General features: G+C 41.8%; 1 protein-coding gene across 2 annotated transcripts in view; it reads right to left on the bottom strand.

The window, feature by feature from the left end:
* Positions 1-4,285: 4,285 nt before the first annotated feature.
* mybpc3 (myosin binding protein C3) overlaps positions 4,286-23,080 on the bottom strand; it is an 88,009-nt gene continuing 69,214 nt past the window's right edge. For both annotated transcript variants that reach the window (XM_034191824.1, XM_034191817.1), the window contains exons 26-32: positions 20,376-20,464; positions 18,633-18,828; positions 18,376-18,515; positions 9,473-9,632; positions 9,181-9,317; positions 7,687-7,873; positions 4,286-4,878 (exon numbers count right to left, since the gene is read on the bottom strand). In XM_034191824.1, coding sequence (XP_034047715.1) covers positions 4,841-4,878; positions 7,687-7,873; positions 9,181-9,317; positions 9,473-9,632; positions 18,376-18,515; positions 18,633-18,828; positions 20,376-20,464 — 947 coding nt within the window. In that variant the 3' untranslated portion in view covers positions 4,286-4,840. The remainder of the gene's footprint in view (positions 4,879-7,686; positions 7,874-9,180; positions 9,318-9,472; positions 9,633-18,375; positions 18,516-18,632; positions 18,829-20,375; positions 20,465-23,080) is intronic.

Raw genomic sequence — 23,080 nt, 5'->3', positions numbered from 1 at the left:
GAGATACTCTATCTCACTTACAGAGTTTAGGTAGCTACTCTGCACTGTGTTGGTATATGGCATTAGAGAACATAAAGAAGGAATCATATCCTTAAACCTAGTTACAGCGCTTTCTGAAAGACTTCTAGTGTAATGAAACTTATTCCCCACTGCTGGGTAGTCCATCAGAGTAAATGTAAATGTTATTACGAAATGATCAGACAGAAGGGAGTTTTCAGGGAATACTGTTAAGTCTTCTATTTCCATACCATAAGTCAGAACAAGATCTAAGATATGATTAAAGTGGTGGGTGGACTCATTTACTTTTTGAGCAAAGCCAGTAGAGTCTAATAATAGATTAAATGCAGTGTTGAGGCTGTCATTCTCAGCATCTGTGTGGATGTTAAAATCGCCCACTATAATTATCTTATCTGAGCTAAGCACTAAGTCAGACAAAAGGTCTGAAAATTCACAGAGAAACTCACAGTAACGACCAGGTGGACGATAGATAATAACAAATAAAACTGGTTTTTGGGACTTCCATTTAAGATACGTGGAATTTAATAAACACAGACACAATAACGTCTATAAACCCAGAGAATATATTCACGAGAGTTTTAGGCACTAGAGTTTAATGCTGTTGTCCGTAGAACCTGATCAGAATGTTTCAAATGCATTTCTCATGTCGTGAACGTACTGAGATTACCCTATCCTACCCATAATGCACTGCTGGGCACAGCATAGATCCACACTAAAACCTTAAAAATTGGGGCATTACTTTAAAACTAAAACATATATCTGATATTATCACTTTATAAAACTTCAGACATGACATTAATTTAAATAACTTGTCCGACATTAGTTTGGATAGAGCAGTTTCTTCTTGAAGCAGCTCTTCTCTGTTTTGCAGATGGTAGAACTACACATCAGCTATGAAACATTTAACAGGTAGGTGCTCAACTGATTTTAAGTTTTATAAATATTTGTAGCTGTTCAGCTTTATTTACCACATTATCGGTCTAAAAATTATCGGACAAAAATTTATTGCAAGATAATTAGTCCGATAATGGTTTTTAAGTTATCTAAAAAGATAATCCGATAATGAAAACATTATCTTTGATAATTATCGGAACTGTGCCCACCACTGGTATTCACACCCTGTGCTCAATACTTTGTTGATGTGCCTTTGGCAGCAATTACAGCCTCAAGTCTTCTTGAATATGATGCCACAAGCTTGGTGCACCTATCTTGCACCTCAAGGCAACTCTGTTGTGATTTGGCACTATATAAATGAAAATAAATTGAAATTGAACTATCTTTGGGCAGTATTGTCCATTCTTCTTTGCAGCACCTCAAGCTCCATCAGGTTGGATGGGGACCGTCAGTGCACAGATATTCAATCAGTCATATTCAGGTGTGGGCTCTGGCTGGGCCACTCAAGGACATTCACAGAGTTGTCCTGAAGCCACTCCTCTAATATCTTGGCTATGTGCTTAGGGTCATTGTCCTGCTGACAGAGGAACCGTCACCCCAGTTTGAGGTCAAGAGCACTCTGGAGCAGGTTTTCATCCAGGATGTCTCTGTACATTTCTGCATTCATCTTTCCCTCAATCCCGACTAGTCTCCCAGTTTTTGCCACTGAAAAACATCCCCACAGCATGATGCTGCCACCACCATGCTTCACTGTAGGGATGGTGCCTAAGCATGACACCTGGCATTCACACCAACGAGTTCATTCACTGTCTCATCAGATCAGAGAATTTTGTTTCTCATGGTCTGAGAGTCCTTCAGGTGCCTTTTGGCAAACTCCAGGTGGGCTGCCATTTGGCTTTTACTAAGGAGTGGCTTCCATCTGGCCACTCTACCATAAAGGCCTGATTGGTGGATTGCTGTAGACATGGTTGTCCTTCAGGAAGGTTCTCCTCTCTACACAGAGGAATGCTGGAGCTCTGACAGAGTGACCATCGGGTTCTTGGTCACTTCCCTAACTAAGGCCCTTCTCCCCCGGTCACTCAGCTTTGACCGGCGGCCAGTCCTGGTGGATGCGAACTTATTCCATTTATGGATGATCGAGGCCACTGTGCTCATTGGGACCTTCAAAGCAGCAGAAATGTTTCTGTACCATTTTCAAGGTTTGTGCCTTGAGACAATCTTGTCTTGGAGGTCTACAAACAATTCCTGTGACTTCATGCTTGGTTTGTGCTCTGACATGCACTGTCAACTGTGGGACCTTATATGTAGACAGGTGTGTACCTTTCCAAATTATGTCCAATCAACTGAATTACCCCAGGTGGACTCCAATTTAGCTGCAGAAGCATCTCAAGAATGAGCAGTGGAAACAGGATGCCCCTGAGCTCAATTGTGAGCTGCATGGCAAAGACTGTGAATACTTATATATGTGATGGCATGTCGGCTCTGTGAAGCATTTCTGTGTTGGAGACCCTGTCCTCCCATGAAATGCCCATGATTTTGCGCAGGCAGCGGAGATGAAACTGGTCCAGGGTTCTCAACTGTTTCCTGTACAGGGTCCATGTTTCACAACCATAGAGTAGGGATGTGACCACAACTGCTCTGTAGACTGCCAGCTTGGTGTGAAGTGTGATGCCACATTCACCCCATACGCGTGTCCACAGCCTGCCGAAGGAAGCACCTGCCTGTGCTAGTCTGCTCGAGACTTCTCTATCCATGTTGCAAGTTGAGGACAAGCAGCTCCCCAGGTAAGTGAAAGAATCAACACTGTTCAAGGTTGTGCCCTCTATCTTGATGCTGTGCTTTGGGGGAGAAAGGCCAGGTGCGGGCTGAAGCGTCACTTCAGTTTTTCGTAGGTTGGTTGTCAGTCCAAAGGCTCTGGTTGCAGTAGCTAGGCAGCTAGAAAGCTCTTGCAGCTCTGGCTCACTGAGTGTGGCAAGAGCACAGTTGTCCGAGAACAGGAAGTCATGTTCATTCAGTCATAATCACATTAATAATAAGAATAATTTGATTATTGACAAGGTAAAACCTCTTACATCACTCTAAAGTCACTTTTGAGCAGAAACGAGGCTGTTTTAAGCAGAAATAAGGCAATAATCGCCTCATTTCGCGACTGACACCGAAATGACGTAGGCGTAGTAGCTTGTCAGACGTCTGCTGTGCTGCTGCTGTGGCACTCTGATTGGTCCGCCGTCTTTTATTATGAACTAATGCTGAATTTATGTGGAAATGATTGTTGTACAAAAGCTTCAGATATCTGTCACTGAGAGAGATGATACCTGGAGTGCAGTTTTAAGCAGGAACGAGGTGATAATCAGTGGATCGCAGCTGACACTTAGAAATGACAAAGCTCTGAAATGACGCATGCACAGTGAAGGCAGGGTTGACCGATTTTTAGTCGGGACCAGAGGGTTAATGAAGAGAACATATTTAAATGGGGGGAATTCCATAGTGAATAGTTTCCTTTTCTTTTAACAGGACAAAGAGCATGTGCGAATGCGTGAGGTTTGAAATGATCAGAAATAATCTTGACCTTGCCGGATTTGTGTACAGATGTCTTGTAAATCAATTCAGAGGTGTTACCTGGTTTCAAAAAGTATTTTAAGATTTAGAAGTGTTTATTTCCCACTATCGTTTACAAAATATGAGAAACATATTAGATTTATGCTGAAATATGCTGTTTCGGATTGTTTTCCACCATTAAGCGAGCAGCCAGCTGTCACCATGTGCTTCCCAGTATCCCTTGTGGAAGTCGGGCAAAGCCCCCACATGATCTATGATGTTGCTATGGTCTCTTCCAGAGACTCTATAGGTCGCTACCCTAAGTAATTCAAGGGTGTCTGTTTGAAATTTTTCCCTTCAGGGGAAATCTAATTTTTTTCCAGATAGATGAATTTGATCATATTATGCAATGTCATATTATGAATCCCTTTTTTAAAGGTAAATAAAATTATAGTGATGCAAAAAAAATCTTTTTATAACTTAATCTTAAAAGCTCAGTGCCTGTGCACCAGTAATATAACAAGTACTGCAATTCATTACTTTTACAACCAGTTTTCTTAAGTCAGAGGTCATATACTCAAGACAGTACATGGGAGATTCAAGACCAGATTTATATTTATTGTTGTGTTTTTATTCATTTATTCTATTGATTCTCTATGATAATACTGAGTTCAGTAGGAACATACAAAAAGAACAACAGTGCTAACCACTAAGCCGCCCCTTGATTGCACACCCCTTGTACACCCCCTGCCATCATATTTATTTATATGTACATACATATTTATTCACAAAGGTTAGACCATGTTGTACAAATTTATTTCCACTTTGAGATGAAAGTGCATCATTACTTTTTGTGTGAAAAATGCTGAATGTTTTCATTTTGATTTCAATGTCATAATACAATAAAACTTTGTAAAACTTCACAACACTGTTTTTAATGGCCACTGTTGATTATACAACTGGATGCATTCTTTTGAATTATTTATTCATTTTCATATTCATGAAGCAATTTATATTTCAAATGTCATTTCAAATGTCACAAAATCAAATCCTTGAAATCAATTCGTTGATCAGTTGAAACAATGAGAAAAAAGTTTAATTCATGTTGCCGCTTGCTGCAATCATCTTCATTGGAAATAAAGCCGTCTGTCTGCCTGGATAAAGGCTGGAATGAGAACCAACCTATAGGTAGTTAAAAAAAATTAATTAATGGAAAAAAGAGAATTCCTTTAACGATAAGAAATAATCATGTCAATCACACAGCCACAGAGTAGAACAGGAGCAGATGTGAAAGGAGCAGCACGGTGCACAAAGTCAAGGCTTCAACGGAGCTTCAACATATTCAGTGGTGCAGGTGAACTGAGAGCAACTGTGTCCTTGTTCAGATCACTCACACCCGTTCCTTCTTTTCTTCTTTAGCAATGTGAGCTGTACAAAAAAAAAAAAACAAAAAAAAAAAAACAGTTTTGAAAATTGTAGGTCTGTGATATATATATAAATATATCTAAACCTATAATCATCCAAAATCTGCAGGGCCCTATCTTGGCTATCAATTGCTCATAGTTTGAAATGCATCAAGCAAATGCATTTGGGGCGTGTGCAACTCCATTTTGTCAAATTTTGGTGCAGGCAACAAATGGGTTGTATGTAGTCAATTAGTGAATCATGGGTGTATTTGAAGTATAAAATTATATAAATCATTTAAGCCATCTTTTGTTGTTCCTTTAAAGATATGCTTCTTTTTTTAATGTAATTATCATTTTCCTTGATAATTACAACAAGCCCAAAGTGGCATTGCTTATCTTCAAATTCATATTTCATGAAAAACCACAAACATTCATCAGTTTGTTTGTTTGTTTGTATTTTTAACTATGCTGCATCACATTGCTGCTGCATCTGCTCGCCTTTTGTTCACCACTGGGGGCAGCACCACATATTGTAGCAGAAGGTGCCGCATAAAAAAAAGAAGTCAGCCGTTAGCACAGTATAGCTTTCCTGTTCTGAAGCGGTATGACAGCATTAACACATTGTGAACTGAACGGAAAGGTCAAACGGGTGTATTTATCCGTTCCACCACCTACTGCTGTCGGACATGTTGATTTTCTTTTAACCTTGCAAAGTTATTGTTTATATGACCCATCTCATGAGGGCCTTGCACCAACCTTTGAACTTTTATGAGAATTTGAATATGTGAAAGTAGCAGCTTAACAAGCTTAACTCAACCAAGTCATAAAAATCAAAATATATCAATATAGTTATACGAGGGCTGTCAATAAAGTATAGGTCCTTTTTATTTTTTTCAAAAACTATATGGATTTCATTCATATGTTTTTACATCAGACATGCTTGAACCCGCGTGCGCATGCGTGAGTTTTACCACTCCTGTCGGTGACGTCATTCGCCTGTGAGCACTCCTTGTGGGAGGAGTCGTCCAGCCCCTCGTCGGAATTCCTTTGTCTGAGAAGTTGCTGAGAGACTGGCGCTTTGTTTGATCAAAATTTTTTCTAAACCTGTGAGACACATCGAAGTGGACACGGTTCGAAAAATTAAGCTGGTTTTCTGTGAAAATTTTAACGGCTGATGAGAGATTTTGAGGTGATACTGTCGCTTTAAGGACTTCCCACGGAGCGAGACGTCGTGCAGTGCTCTCAGGCGCCGTCGTCAGCCTGTTTCAAGCTGAAAACCTCAACATTTCAGGCTCTATTGATCCAGGACGTCATGAGAGAACAGAGAAGTTTCAGAAGAAGTCGGTTTAAGCATTTTATCCGGATATTCCACTGTTAAAGGAGTTTTTTTTAATGAAAGATGTGCGGACGGGCACAGGAAAAACACCTCCGTGTTGATAACCATTTGTAAAATCCAGGCGGCTTTTGATGGCTTTCAGTGGAGTGAGTATCTGAGAAATTGTTTAACAGTTGGGTATGTTCCAACTTGTCCTTAAAGTTTTTCCTGTGGCGGAGTGTCGCGGCGGCTGCGAGCCGACGCTGCAATCCGTCTGCACGTCTTTCATTAAAAAAAACAGTGGAATATCCGGATAAAATGCTGAAACCGACTTCTTCTGAAACTTCTCTGTTCTCTCACGATGTCCTGGATCAATAGAGCCTGAAATGTGGAGGTTTTCAGCTTGAAACAGGCTGACGATGGCACCTGGGAGCGCTGCACGACGTCCCACTGCGTGGGAAGTCCTTAAAGCGACAGTATCACCTCAAAATCTCTCATCAGCCGTCCAAATTTTCACCGAAAACCAGCTGAATTTTTTTAACCGTGTCCACTTCGATGTGCCTCACAGGTTTAGAAAAAATTTTGATCAAACAAAGCGCCAGTCTCTCAGCAACTTCTCAGACAAAGGAATTCCGACAAGGGGCTGGACGACTCCTCCCACAAGGAGTGCTCACAGGCGAATGACGTCACCGACAGGCGTGGAAAAACTCACGCATGCGCACGAGGGTTCAAGCATGTCTGACGTAAAAACATATGAATGAAATCCATATAGTTTTTGAAAAAAATAAAAAGGACCTATACTTTATTGACAGACCTCGTATCTGTGACTTCAGAATGGATTTTCATTTGCATAGGTTGTTACACCCACTAGTTCTTGTTTTTTTTAATCTAAATATTGTATGCTTCTATCAAAATTTAACCCCTTATAAAATTTTTACCATTGAAATATTTAGCAATTACACATTCAGTTTATTCTCAAACTCACTCACTTCAACTTCAATGCCTTACTCCAATTGGGGGGGGGGGGGGGGGGGGGGCGGGCTGGAGCCTATCCCAGCAGTCATAGAGTCATAGGGTACACGCTTGACAGGACTCCAGTCTGTCACAGGGCCACATTTAGACAAACAAACACATTCACACCTGCATGCACACCTACAGACAATTTAAAGTTTCCAATCCACCTAACCTGCTTGTCTTTGGATGTGGAAGGAAGCCGGAGCACCCGGAGAAAACCCACACAAACACAAGGAGAACATGCAAACTCCACACAAAAAGGTCACAGGTGGGAACTGAACCCATGACCTTCTTGCTGTGAGGCAACAACGCTAACCACTAAGACACCGTGCTGCCTCTATTCTCAAATCAGTTAATGTAATTCTTTCTACACAACACACGATAATTACATACATGTTAATGACAAAAAAGGATGAAGGGAACCAGAGAAAACACTGAGGCAGTAAATGGGTCAAAGGAAAAAAAGGGACTTGTCCCTGTGCCACACAGCAGCATACTTACTGCGAACCTCCACTTTACATTCCACACTGTCTTCTCCTCGCTCATTGACTGCTTTGCACATGTAGACCCCCCCATCAAACGGGCAGGGCTTACGGATCTCCAGAGTCAGAACACCGTGCTTGCTGAGCATTCTGTACTTGGCTTCATTGGTGATGTCTATTTTGTTTTTGTACCAGGTAACTTTGGGCTAATAGGATAGGATATAAGATAAGATAAGACAAGATAAGATCAACTTTATTTATCCCAGGAAATTATTTTGCCAGAGTAGCGAAAAAGTAAACAGTGAACAATGTTCTTTTTTTTTTTTTTACAATAAGTACAACAAATTTATGCAAAATGACTGGCAGATATTTAAACAAGATGTTTGACAGTATTGCACATAGCTCTGAGTAAATGAGTATTCATTCAGCAGAAAGGGGAGGAATTATACAGTCTGATTGCCACAGGTAGGAAGGACTTCCTGTGGCGTTCTGTGGTGCACCTCGGTGGTGTCAGTCTATGGCTGAAGGTGCTCTGACAGGACATCAGTGTGGCATGCAGGGGGTGGGAGGTGTTGTCCAGGATGCTGAGCAGTTTCCTCAGCATCCTCCTCTCTGACACCTCCACCACAGACTCCAGCTCAACTCCCAGGACAGAACAAGCTCTCCCGACGAGCTTGTTGAGCCTGTTGTGCCAGCCGACTTCAGCCTGCTGCCCAGCACACTACAGAGTAAAAGATGATGTTGGAGACCACTGAGTGATAAACACCTGCAACATATTTCTGCAGACATTGAAAGATCTGAGCCTCCTGAGGAAATACAGTCGGCTCTGACCTTTCACAGCATCTGTGTTTACAGTCCAGTCCAGTTTGTTGTCTATGTGGACACCCAGGTACTTGTAGTAGTCCACAAAGTCCACCTCAGTTCCATTAATGGTAACTGGGTTTGGACGGGTCTTACATCTTCTGAAGTCCACCACCAGCTCCTTCGTCTTAGATACATTGAACTGCAGGTAGTTGAGTCCACAACTCCACAAACCTGTCCACTATACTCCTGTACTCAGTGCACATATAGTGTTAAAGTGGCAGAGTGGTATTTACCCAGAACAGCTGTAAGCAGGAAACAGGTTGATACGTGTCACTGTGCGTCAGTCATAAACCTCGTCATTGGTGGGGTTCATTTTTGGGGGTTAATGATGTTCTGAAAAAATATGTGATCCATGCTGTTTGTGCTGTACAGGGTCCATAGTCCTGACAGTCTACACTAGAACTGTAAGATGCATTAACATGAAATACTGTGATGTTACAAAAATCAAGAGTCATTCAGCAGGAGCGACTCTTTAATCTGAATTTCTCATCATTTGTTTTTTCTTTTTTTTAATAATTTCCTCCGTTAAACCAAAATAATAATACTAGTCTATAATATTAACGAGACATCACCCATCACTCTCCATTACAGTCACGTACATATGTTTATTTTAGTGCATGTCAGATTATTTTGGCTGTGTTTCACTGACCTTTGGTATGCCCCTGACTGAGCAGCTGAGGGTGGCGTTGTATCCTGCGATGATGGATCTGCTCACCAGTGGGTGGGTGAACTTGGGTGCTTCTGAGAAGTCATGATCCTTATAGGTTGGTGACTTGTACGGAATTCCTGAGTACAAACAGATCACGCACGTTTTGGTATGTTTGAACAGCTGGTCACATTTAGCGATGCTTTCATCACATGACCTTTCTCTGCTTGAGTTACTAAGATGTTACGTTTAATATTTGTGGAACAATTTACAAATCTGTCTGATTCGTTCGTACCTGTTTTTTGAATGTACGCGCTGTCTTTTGTGTTGCAGGGAACTGGGCTTAGGCCTACGAGGTTAATGGCAAAGACGCGGAAGACAAACTCATTCCCCATGATGAGGTCAGACACGATACAGTTTGTTCGCCTGTAGTGATCATGGACAGTGTACCACTCCTTGATAGGAAGCATAATAAATACATAAAAAATATGACAGAAATCAGTTATTCTCATCCAGTTAAGTGCATTTACAGTTCATAGTTACACAGTTACAGTTCATAGGCATTAGTTTAACACTTAAAGGACACAGTCTGTGTGTTTATGCTGTTAAACTGTTATTAATCTCCACACGATGACGGGTCAAAAACTGTTAAACTCGACTCTAGGTTTTTGTCGCAGTCAAATAAAGTTGTGATAAACCAAAATAAACTATTTAAAAGACTTGTAAAAATACTAGGGGAGCTACGACCACTACCTTTGCATCTACCCCCCCACCCCAGGACTAAACCAAACCAACTTTTTTAGGTTCCTTAGATGACCCCAAAACACAATCAGGATGTTCCCAAAATTAAAACTGGCCTCAAGCCAAACATCCAAGATGGCGTCCAAGATGGCCACCAAAATAGGGTTTTTTCACGATTTCATGATTTCTGTCATTATTAAGTCTATTATTTGTTCCTACTATGTATTTTAATGATAAAGGTCTATTGGTGGCCATTTTGGACACCATTTTGAATCTTAAACCCATGAATGAATTTAGTTTAGGCACAAATAAGTTTGCTGTGACCTGCAATGGTCTTCCCATTGAATCGCTGTGATATTTAAGTTGTTTATATGTTGTTTAAAGGTGTTTTCGTGAAAAAACTCTATTTTGGTGGCCATCTTGGATAACTGGCTTGAGGCCAGTTTTTACACTCAACAAAAATATAAACGCAACACTTTTGGTTTTGCTCCCATTTTGTATGAGATGAACTCAAAGATCTAAAACTTTTTCCACATACACAATATCACCATTTCCCTCAAATATTGTTCACAAACCAGTCTAAATCTGTAATAGTGAGCACTTCTCCTTTGCTGAGATAATCCATCCCACCTCACAGGTGTGCCATATCAAGATGCTGATTAGACACCATGATTAGTGTACAGGTGTGCCTTAGACTGTCCACAATAAAAGGCCACTCTGAAAGGTGCAGTTTTATCACACAGCACAATGCCACAGATGGACACGTTGGAGAGGTGTTCTCTTCACGGATGAATCCCGGTTCACACTGTCCAGGGCAGATGGCAGACAGCGTGTGTGGCGTCGTGTGGGTGAGCGGTTTTCTGATGTCAATGTTGTGGATCGAGTGGCCCATGGTGGCGGTGGGGTTATGGTATGGGCAAGCGTCTGTTATGGACGAAGACAGGTGCATTTTATTGATGGCATTTTGAATGTACAGAGATACCGTGACAAGATCCTGAGGCCCATTGTTGTGCCATACATCCAAGAACATCACCTCATGTTGCAGCAGGATAATGCACGGCCCCATGTTGCAAGGATCTGTACACAATTCTTGGAAGCTGAAAATGTCCCAGTTCTTGCATGGCCGGCATACTCACCGGACATGTCACCCATTGTGTTGTGAAAGTGTAGTGACACGGACCCACAACAGGGGGCGCAAATGAACGGTCAATAGATGAGCCAAAAAGTAACAATTTAATGTTGTGAAGGTGCACAACGAATACACAGACAATCTCAGAATCTGATAACAGTCAATCCACAAAGGTGACGTGTGGGCAGGCTCGAGGATAGAAGACGTCTGTCCTGAGAAGAGCCGGAACCACACGATTTCCACCGCCACCAAACCTGGTGAATACTGGAGCCGCCAAGTCCCGAATTCCCAGGTGATCACCGTCCCCGACTGTCGGATCTGGTACTGCTGGTGAAGAACAAAGACAGTCAAGTGTGGGTGTGTGTACACCCCGTAACAACAACGGTGGGAATGCCACCTCCACCTCTAACACACACTCGTGCAGCGTCTGTGTAACCACTTATCTGACGGACGTAGGACAAAACAGTCGGGACCCACGCCGGTCCTCTGGTTGACAGCTGCAAAACAATAGCTCTTGGAATCAATTACTACAGGCAGAGAAAGTTACCTCCATAGAAGTACGATATCTCGGCGATGAGGTGGAGATGACGTCTGGGTTTTATGGAGTGAGATGATGAAGAATGAGTGACAGCTGTCAGGAATTAATGAGTGACAGCTGTCACTCCCGGCTGTGTCCATGGCGGCAGCGCCCTCTCGTGCCTGAAGCCCGCACTTCAGGCAGGGCGTTCTCTGGTGGTGGGCCAGCAGTACCTCCTCTTCTGGCGGCCCACACAACACATTGAGCATGTTTGGGATGCTCTGGACCGGCGTATACGACAGCGTGTACCAGTTCCTGGCAATATCCAGCAACTTCGCACAGCCATTGAAGAGGAGTGGACCAACATTCCACAGGCCACAATTGACAACCTGATCAACTCTATGCGAAGGAGATGTGTTGCACTGCATGAGGCAAATGGTGGTCACACCAGATACTGACTGGTATCCCCCCCAATAAAACAAAACTGCACCTTTCAGAGTGGCCTTTTATTGTGGGCAGTCTAAGGCACACCTGTGCACTAATCATGGTGTCTAATCAGCATCTTGATATGGCACACCTGTGAGGTGGGATGGATTATCTCAGCAAAGGAGAAGTGCTCACTATCACAGATTTAGACTGGTTTGTGAACAATATTTGAGGGAAATGGTGATATTGTGTATGTGGAAAAAGTTTTAGATCTTTGAGTTCATCTCATACAAAATGGGAGCAAAACCAAAAGTGTTGCATTTATATTTTTGTTGAGTGTATTTTGGGAACATCCTGATCGTGTTTTGGGGTCATCTAAGGAACCTAAAACAGTTGCTTTGGTTTAGTCCTGGGGGTGGGTGGGGGGGTGCAAAGGTAGTGGTGGTAGCTCCCCTAGTAAAAGTGACCTGAAGGGAACAAACACATGTGCACGTGCCTGCCATTGCACAGCTTCGCTCCAAAGTTTGCTGGCAGTTGTCCATGCTGTCCCTCAAATGGAGCCTTTCCGGGGAACTTTCTTTTTTCTTTTTGCTGACTTCAGCAGCACAACGCAACTCTGGACACTGTGATGGTTGGATTATCACATGGAATTAATTTTTTTCTTTTGTGTGAGAGGATTCTAACCGCAGGCTACTGTCCCAGCTTCATGTCCACGTCCTGCACTGTGAAACACTCCTGGACCGCTGTTGGAGGCAAGATGCATGTTTATTAATGGTGTAACAGCCTGCCACAAGCTCCATGTTATATCTCCTCCAGAGGTAGAAGGTGAGCATTTATTACAACATGAGATCCTTCCAGCTTTGAGCCTGACACGTGCAATGACACGTTACTGCGCAGCACAGAGAGGCAGCTGTCCGTGTTATGATGGAGACAATAGTTAACATTATTTACGTCCCCCATGGGAAGGAATGGGCAAATATCTGTACTGTAAGGTCTATTGTGGATATAACAGCCTGTTCACATTTGTGGCACCATGTGCGCAGCAGTGCATGGAGCTTTCAGTTTGATAGCCACTGTTCACATTCACTGTACATGATAATAATTCATAATTATTATTGTGATGAAGCGTGCCACACACATTTCAATAGTTCCTTTGCACCCCTGGGTGGGGGGGGGGGGGGGGGGGTAGACATTATTATACGTGGCATTGCAGGTCGTACCAGCAGCCATACTGTGCCAGATCTATCTTGAGGATTCCTCATATGCGTTCAAATAGTTTCAGATCCTGTTTTTCCACCATTGGAATATATAAATTGCGGTTAAATGGCCCTCAGACAACACATGGACTGCCATCGGATAGGTGTCCCATCTAGATGCGCCCAGAGAATTATGAACATGTGCGTCACATTCTGGGCCGCCGGCCAATTTTGACCAACTGTGTGGACTTCCGCAGATGGTTGACAGAATGTTTTGGAACTGAAATCCGACACCTTTCGGATGTGTGTCGATTCATAAGTCCGACGCCACTCTGCGTGATTCCAGCTATGTGTAATGAGGGTATTAAATAATTGTCTTTGACAAAGGTCAAGGAATTTATTTTTAACCCAATTTGGGCCAAATGTGTCACACATTTAGGTGGATTCCAAAACTGCCCTGGCAAGGTCAGCCAGAAGTAAAAAATATTTGGGTGAATGTGGGATGAACTGTAAGATTGCTTGAGCCTGTACTATCTCCATGCTCATGAATACCATGAAAAAGTAAATATAATAAGTAAAATATGTGATCACTTTTCAAAAAAAAAAAATAAATAAAAATACATACTGGTAAACTTTTCTCAGTGTTTCCCTGCAATGATTTTATTATGAGTAACTGTTATAAACTGTGATGAAATGTGTATCATAAAAGTTTAATCATTTTGCTGTGTTCACTCCATCACAAATAAATATTACATTTGCATGCTCACAGAATGTGAAAAAATAGATTTGCATGTTTGTAGCTCATTTTATTGTTACACTCACCCAATATACAAATGCACTCCCTTAAAATTCATACATTGATTGATTGATACATTGATACATAAAACCCAGATCTTTATAGGGATCCGTACCAAATTAAATATATTGTTGAAATGTCTCTCTGTGAAAGTCTGTTTTCTATGATGATCTGTGCATTAATTTCCAAGAAATTGACTTAAAATCTGTAAAATAATCCTATGTTGCAATGTTACAGAACATGGAAAAAATTGCAAGATTTGCCTCCTTAATTATATCCGTTCTAAAAGTTAATGGTTTCTCCTTAGCCCACACCAGACTTTAGCCTATACCAGATTTTAGCCCATAGCAGACTTTAGCTCATAAAAGATTTTAGCCCATACCACACCTTAACTCATACCAAACCTTAGCCCATAGCAGACTTTAGCCCATACCACACCTTAGCTCATACCAAACCTTAGCCCATAGCAGACTTTAGCTCATATCACACCTTAACCCATACCAGACCTTAGCTCATACCAGACTTTAGCTCATACCACACCTTAGCCCATAGCAGACTTTAGCCCATACCAGACCTTAGGTCATACAAGACTTTAGTCCATAGCAGACTTTAGCCCATACCAGACCTTAGATCATACCATACCAGACATTAGCTGTTAATGGTTTCTCCGTAGCCCACACCAGACTTTAGCTCATAGAAGACCTTAGCCCATACCAGACCTTAGCTCATACCAGACTTTTCCAGCAAGTTTCATTAATCTTTGCATGAGCCTGATAACAGACAAATAGCACAGAGAACATCTGATTTGGCATAGTCACACTATTTATAAAGATCATATCTGTATTATAGTGGCAATCTATGCTTCTCCAACAACAACAATAAAAGGCATAATTTACAATGTCTAATAGATATCCTGCATATTGAATGGGTAATGCACAAATAAACATTCCTGATCTTGGACTTAACATTTTTCCACTGAGTTCAGTTCCATCTAATAATGACTACAGTGGAATTTGAAGAACGTGGCATCAAACGTGTAGAGGAAAAGAACAAAAGTACTGCTTCAATGCACAGACCGTCCCAACCAGGTCAAGGCTGCAACACTAAGATTAGGACATTCCTAACCGTCACAGTTCCTGGAGGCCAGCAGATGGTGGCAGATGGTGCTCTTCCCAACAGGCATCATTCCTGTCACACAGAGGACACTACATGCTAAATATTTATTGATTGCAGGGTATAAGTCAAAGGGGGAGGCTAAAATATCCATCTCTGTCCATGTGCTGTTCACCCTTGTGTGTGTGTGTGTGTCCGCGCATACTCTTTTGTGTAAACAGACACCAGAGATGTGTTTATATATATATATATATATATATATATATGATAAAATAAAGAATTGGTTATCAAAAGAATATATAACTATATATTTTTTATAACTAATTCTTTTGATATTAGTGTTTCTCATTGAAACCATTATTTTTGTTTCTTAGAAGACTGAATGCCGGAGGTTGTGAGTAATGGTTCAAACGGAAAATACTGGCATCACGATATCATCAAGTATCTGTAGATGAAGGCTTTAATTCCACAGAACATTTTTTGGGATATGAAGGATATGAAGGCTACATTAGGGCATTGCACTGTAACAGTTTATACTTCTACTTTTGAGAAGTAGGATTTGACCAGTTGTCTACCTGGGTGCTTGCTATCCATGACCTGGAACAGTTCGGTGTTATGGTGGATATGGCGACATGCAGCAGTGGTGACCTGTCATCACTGGTAAAGCAGTCAGCTGAATATAGTTGAGAAAGCCTCAAGCTTGACTCAAGGTCTGGACAGCCTATGGTTGCCACTAATCATGTTCAACACATGCTTATGGATGATGGGTGATATCTAATGCTATTGGAATCTCCAGTGAGAGAGACAGGAACATTCTGCATACTGATGATGTCAAAGTTTTCTTTTTGGTGGCTAATGTGTCTTTTGATCCCTGATCCATGTAGTATACTGCTACCCCACCAGCATAGCACAATAAAGAAGAAGAAGATGAATGAATGAATGAATGAATGAAGCAGATCCATGTTCTTCAACATGTAATTCTATGGATCTGCATGTTGATTTGACACAAGCTTTAAAGCAGACACGTCTTAATGATGACGTTCCACATGACAATACATGGGGAATGGGCATGGGTGGTCTTGAACCAGGAACCTTCTGTTTTGGAAGCAAGTTCATTAACTACTTGGCAACCTCACTGCTCAGTGATCCATGTAAATTCATCAAATGTTTCTCAACCCAGAATGAATGATTGTCCCCTCTTTGTGAGACAGAGACAATGGGGCCAAAAGTTGTTTCATCTGTGTGGAGGGCAGTGGTCTCAGTTTCCTGGGATGGAACTGGCATTGTTTATGATTTGCCTTCCAAAGGTCCAAACCATAAACAGAGAGGACTATGCCAGCTTGATGAGGAAGCACAGTGGCATCAGGTTCAGGAAGACTCAGGAAAACTGATCAAGGGTCTTATTTAGCTCACAGGACAGTTAGCTACCCTGGTGAATGAACCTCACTGTGGCTTCCTGCTCATTCAAAGCCCAACATAGTCTCCTGATAGGACTCTATTTGAACTCCATCTGGTTCAAAACATGTAAAAACATTTATTTGGGAAGAAATATTGTGGTGTTGATGACATCATAGCTGTTATTCGGGTTATTTTTGACTGTTAAGATCAACACTTCCATACCAAGAAGAAGAAGGGTCTTTATTGTCACTGTATATGCATACATACTATGCAATTTGCCCTCTGCATTCAACTCATCCTAAATAAACGTAGTTAGACACAATCCAACCACTGGCAGCAGTGGGCAGCCACAGTCCGGCACCCAAGTTACCACCCGCGGTTCTGGACCTGGTGCCTTAGTCGAGGGCAGAGAAAGGAGTGTGAGCGTAATGTGTGTGGTTTGATGGTGGGAGGAGCCTGGAGTGCCCAGAGAAAACTAATATAGACATGGGGAGAACATGCACACTCCACACAGAAAGTAACTGGGCATGGGTGAAATTGAACCCCAGACCTTCTTGCTGTTAGGCAAGAGTGCAAACCAGTGTCAACCAGAGCTGTTGCTCGTGTATTGAATGTTCATTTCTCTACCATAAGCCGTCTCCAAAGGCATTTCAGAGAATTTGGCAGTACATCCAACCAGCCTCACAACCGCAGACCACATGTAACCACACCAGCCCAGGACCTCCACATCCAGCATGTTCACCTCCAAGATCGTCTGAGACCAGCCACTCGGACAGCTGCTGAAACAATCGGTTTGCATAACCAAAGAATTTCTGCACAAACTGTCAGAAACCGTCTCAGGGAAGCTCATCTGCATGCTCGTCGTCCTCATCGGGGTCTCGACCTGACTCCAGTTCGTCGTCGTAACCGACTTGAGTGGCCAAATGCTCACATTCGCTGGCGTTTGGCACGTTGGAGAGGTGTTCTCTTCACGGATGAATCCTGGTTCACACTGTCCAGGGCAGATGGCAGACAGCGTGTGTGGCATCGTGTGGGTGAGCGGTTTTCTGATGTCAATGTTGTGGATCGAGTGGCCCATGGTGGCGATGGGGTTATGGTATGGGCAGGCGTCTGTTATGGACGAAGAACACAGGTGCATTTTGTTGATGGCATTTTGAATGCACAGAGATACCGTGACGAGATCCTGAGGCCCATTGTTGTGCCATACATCCAAGAACATCACCTCATGTTGCAGCAGGATAATGCACGGCCCCATGTTGCAAAGATCTGTACACAATTCTTGGAAGCTGAAAATGTCCCAGTTCTTGCATGGCCGGCATACTCACCGGACATGTCACCCATTGAGCATGTTTGGGATGCTCTGGACCGGCGTATACGACAGCGTGTACCAGTTCCTGCCAATATCCAGCAACTTCGCACAGCCATTGAAGAGGAGTGGACCAACATTCCACAGGCCACAATTGACAACCTGATCAACTCTATGCGAAGGAGATGTGTTGCACTGCATGAGGCAAATGGTGGTCACACCAGATACTGACTGGTATCCCCCCCCAATAAAACAAAACTGCACCTTTCAGAGTGGCCTTTTATTGTGGGCAGTCTAAGGCACACCTGTGCACTAATCATGGTGTCTAATCAGCATCTTGATATGACACACCTGTGAGGTGGGATGGATTATCTCAGCAAAGGAGAAGTGCTCACTATCACAGATTTAGACTGGTTTGTGAACAATATTTGAGGGAAATGGTGATATTGTGTATGTGGAAAAAGTTTTAGATCTTTGAGTTCATCTCATACAAAATGGGAGCAAAACCAAAAGTGTTGCGTTTATATTTTTGTTGTATATATAGTACTAAGGAGACTTAAAGGTACTGGGTCTCACCATGGTCTTCTTGTCAGCTTTCTGAACAGCATAACCTGTTATTTCACAGTTTCCATTGTCCTTGGGTGGCTTCCACTCCAGGGCCACATTGAAACCCCAAACATCCATGATCTTCAGAGCCTCTGGTGGTCCTGGGAGATCTAGAGATGGCAAATATGGATTTTAACTAATTCTCCATTTCAACATGTCGTATGTTATAGTATTACTAGAATGAGCACACTCACAGTTCATTAAGGAGTTTCTTGTGCTCCACTTACCAACAATCTGCAGTGTGACACTCACTGTGTCTTCCACATTTTCTATCTGCACATGGAGCTCATACGTGCCTGAGTGTTTTTTCTCTGACTTGCGGATGAAAAAGACTGTGTCTGTATCACTGTTCCTCACGCTGACCACAGTGGGGTCTAGCGGCTTCCCATCTTTAATCCAGGCTACATTCGGCCTGGGTTTACCCTGCAACAAGAAACAAGAAAGATACTATTGAACTGGATCGAAGTATAGGCTAACATAGGATCAGTGTTAACCCCCAAAATGTGAATAAGCTGCAAATTGTGCATTATCTGCAAACTGTTAAATGCAAAACGTGAATACTGAAAATATATCTGACAAATGTGAACGCAGGTCTCGCAAAATGTGAATATCATTCATAATATACATATATTTTTTCAGTTTAAGTAGCTCATGGATTTCGGTTTACGGATCAATTACTGCAGGAAATCTTGATTGCAAACCCTATCACCTCAAAAATTATTATATTTATTTATTTTTTGTCTGGGGTGTGGGTCGCTACAGCCTGAGGAGGTGATTGGAGCAGCTCTTGCTTCTGGTGTCAAGCACCCAGCCCCACTGGGTGTGTCCCACAACGAGGACAGTGTCAGGTGAGGAGTTTGACTGGGACGGTCCACCTGTCAATCTCACAGAGGACAGAAACCTTCCCCTCCAGTAAATGGCTCAATAATCTTAAAAGAAACGTTGTAGAAAAACACTGTTTCTAACCTCAGGAAAGTAGACAACAAGCTCCATATGAGCCATCCTTTGAGCTGGAAAAATAATATTGACCTGAACGAGCAGGTGGCAGAGAAACAGAAGCTTAGAGAGCGTCTACAAAGTGCAAAAACGAAAAAAGACACCAGAAAAATATTTAACAAATTTAGGTGTGGTGTCACCAAATTCACTGAGCACATCAGTGGTCTCCTGCTGGTTATACTAACTCAGTTTGGAAAAATGTGCAAAAACAGAATTTTAGTGATTTTCTATCATTGAAATAAGTAATAAAATGAGCAATAAAATTCACTAATTTACTAATATTAAATTTTTGCACATTTTTCCAACCTGGGTGCTGTAATATAACCAGCAGGAGACATTGATGTGTTCAGTGAATGTGCTGACACCACACCTGAATTTATTGAATATTTTTTGGTGTCTCTTTTCATTTTTTGCACTTAGTCCCTACACTTCAGTTTTTCTGCCGTCTGCTCATTCAGATCAATATTATTTTTTCCAGCTCAGAGGACGGTTCATATGGATTAAAAAAGGTTGTAGTTCGTTGTCTACCTTCCTGAGGTTAGAAACTAGTGTTGTTTGTTTTTCTACAATGTTTCTCTTAAGATTATTGAGTCGTTTACCGGAGGCGGAGGTTTCTGTCCTCCCTGACTTTGACAGGTGGACCGTCCCAGTCAAACTCCTCACCTGACACCGTCCCCGGAGCAGGACACACCTAGCGGGGCCAGGCACTTGACATCAGAAGCTTGGATCACTTCCCCACCTCACCAGCTGTAGTGACAGCGTTTGCGATCAAGATTTCCTGCAATAATTTGTGAGACCTGCATTCATATTTTGTGAGACCCGCGTTCACGTTTTGGGAGATATTTTTTCAGTTTTCACGTTTTGCAATTAATGGTTTGCGGATAATTCACGGTTTATAACTGATTCACGTTTTGGGGGTTAACATTAGTGTCAAATCAAATTAGCTGTTTTCTTCCTTTATGATATCATTCTACCTGGAAAGGAATTAAAAGATTGACGGTCTCTCCAACTTTCTTAATTATAGTCTGCCGAAGGTTACGAGGCAGCAAAATTTTAGGGCGCTCTGTAGAAGAGAACGGAAACACACAAGTAAGAGGCTTAAAGAACATAAAACTTAATCATCAAAGTGCATTTCAAAAACACCATCCCTATTGCAATGTGTTGCCAGTGCATTAGGTACGCTCATGTGTCTTGGTGAGATAAGACAAGGCAGCAGTTCGAGCATGTTCAAAACTTCTGCGATGTTGCTGGTGTGATATGTACCATATGTTACATCATTACACGTACTGTGTGATGTTACATAGATGTTATTACAAGCAGAAAAATGCATAAATGAGAACACAGGTGAATGCGCCCCCACCCCACCCCAGAAAAAAACAGAAAATAGAACATTGCAGTAGTCCAGTCTAGAAGAGACAAATGCAGGAGTCAGAGTCTCAGCATCAGCCATAAACAGGATGGGATGAATCTTCGCTATATTTTGCAGATGGAAGAAACCAGTCCTAGTAATATCTCTAATGTGTAGGTCAGAGGACAATGTAGGATCAAAAATCACCACAAGGTTCCTCACTTTGTCAGTGTGATGTATGATACAGGAGCATAGGTTAAGTGTTAGCTGGTCAAACTGATGCTGATATCTTGCTGGATCAAGGACCATCATTTCGGTCTTGTCTGATTTTAAAAGTAATAAAGTGCTGGACATCCAGCTTTTCACTGAGGCAAGGCAATCTTCTAAAAACTTCATGTGTACGAGATTACCAACAGTTATCACCTTGTACAACTGAGTGTCATCAGCGTAGCAATGAAAAGTAATTCTATAATACCACAGTATGTGCCAGAGGGGTGGTAAGGGAGAAAAGCAAGGGGCCTAAGACTGACCCCTGTGGAACCCTGTATTTCATGTGTGCGTTCTGAATGCAGACTGCAGTGGCTCAAAGAGATTATTCTCAGTAAAATGGTCCATGAGATCCACTAGCTAAGCTAAACACTAAAGAAAAGCTAACCACTCCTTGGACTGATAAGCTAAAATTCATAGCTATTGCACTTAAAAACTAACAGAAGGGATAGACAGGTAACAAAAATAAAATTAACGATTACAACTGTGACCGTAGGACCTTTGTGGCCGGGATGGTGGTGGGATCAAACCCTGGACTGCTCGCATTAAAGACCAGAACTCTACCAGGTCAGCCAACGGGGAATTCCCCGTTAGCCAAGCTAGCGGGAACATCTTTTCAATCCGGACTTCATCTTGCTACATATTTCTCCACCATTTTTGACTTTGTCCTGAAGTCACAGGTGCATTTAAGCATGTTCTGTGACTACCCACATCCTGCCGACAACACCAATTGTGACCGTAGGACCTTTGTGGCCGGGACGGCATTGGGATCAAACCACAGACTGCTCACAATAAAGACCACAACTCTACCAGGTCAGCCAAAGGGGACCATCTGTTAGTAAGTTCTTCATGGAGCTGGAGAAAGCGAATGAGATCAAGTGATACTGTACGTTTGTGTGTGTTTTATATATATATATATATATATATATATATATATATATATATATATATATATATATATATATTAGCCACATAACAAACTAATTATTAACCTCATTTGCTCGGTATGTACGGGGATATCAGACCTCGATGTTTTTCGCACGGACACCTCGGTCTGATATTTCCCCGTACAAACCTCACACTTGGCTAATAATCCTTTAGTATTCTGCCTGAAATCTTAGTTATTGTGTTTCTTTTTCTTGCATGGACTTTGAGAACTGATTTAGGGTCATTTTGGGGTGCTGAATCTGAATCTGAGTTCAGATTTCCTCTATCACATCATATATTTTTTTTTAATCTCCATGTTCCTTACAGATGGATTATGCAAAAGTTGCTCATTCACTCATGAGTTTGATGCTACTATTCATGCACAAAAGCAGCTTCAAAAGCATAGGTTTTAAACCAGATTTGCGAAATGTGAACAACAGCCATAATATCGTTCATGGCGCTGAAGAGGTGTGTGAGACTGCAGCTTTTGCTTCAATGCTTTATACGAGAAGTAGCCACGAAGTTAGAAATATAGCTATTTCCACACAAAGTAGTAAGGTTAAGAAATTTTTAAACATATGTTTGACTCAATGTAAATTTCTTGACTTTTAGCAAAAAATATAAATTAAAAAAAAATTTGTTTTCATATCTCAAAAACATGATGTGATTGACAAAAACACCAGATTCGTATTCAGCGCCCCCAAATTACCCAAAATCTGTTGAAAACCCTTTGCAAGAAAAATCGTGCTGACTCGTGTAATTTGATCATTCTTCTCATAGGTTGGTTCATTTGTGAACATGTGATAAATATTTTTTAAAAAGTTGGCAGCATGTGCAGCCAATGGAAAATGCGAGGTGCTGGCTCACATACAAAATTTATTATGTGGTCAATAAATGCATTTCTCCATTTGTTATTATCCACATAAACACCCAATAATAATGTTTACCATGGAGGGAGTTATTTTATATCTCAGTTCTCTGTGTGCATTTGGAAATTTGGCACAGCACAGATGCTTCTCATGCACGGAGGAACTAATCAGTAATTATGTTTTGCTGTAGCATTTTGAGTGCTGAATAAATCCTGACTTCCTCACAGAGTTATTTCACTCTCGCTATGCAGCACTGCGTATTGTAAAA

This window comes from Thalassophryne amazonica, chromosome 2 (assembly GCF_902500255.1).
Source record: "Thalassophryne amazonica chromosome 2, fThaAma1.1, whole genome shotgun sequence".
In the NCBI taxonomy this organism is placed as follows: Eukaryota; Metazoa; Chordata; class Actinopteri; order Batrachoidiformes; family Batrachoididae; genus Thalassophryne; species Thalassophryne amazonica.
Note: the sequence above shows the minus strand (reverse complement) of the source record. Positions and strands in the feature narration are given on the sequence as shown.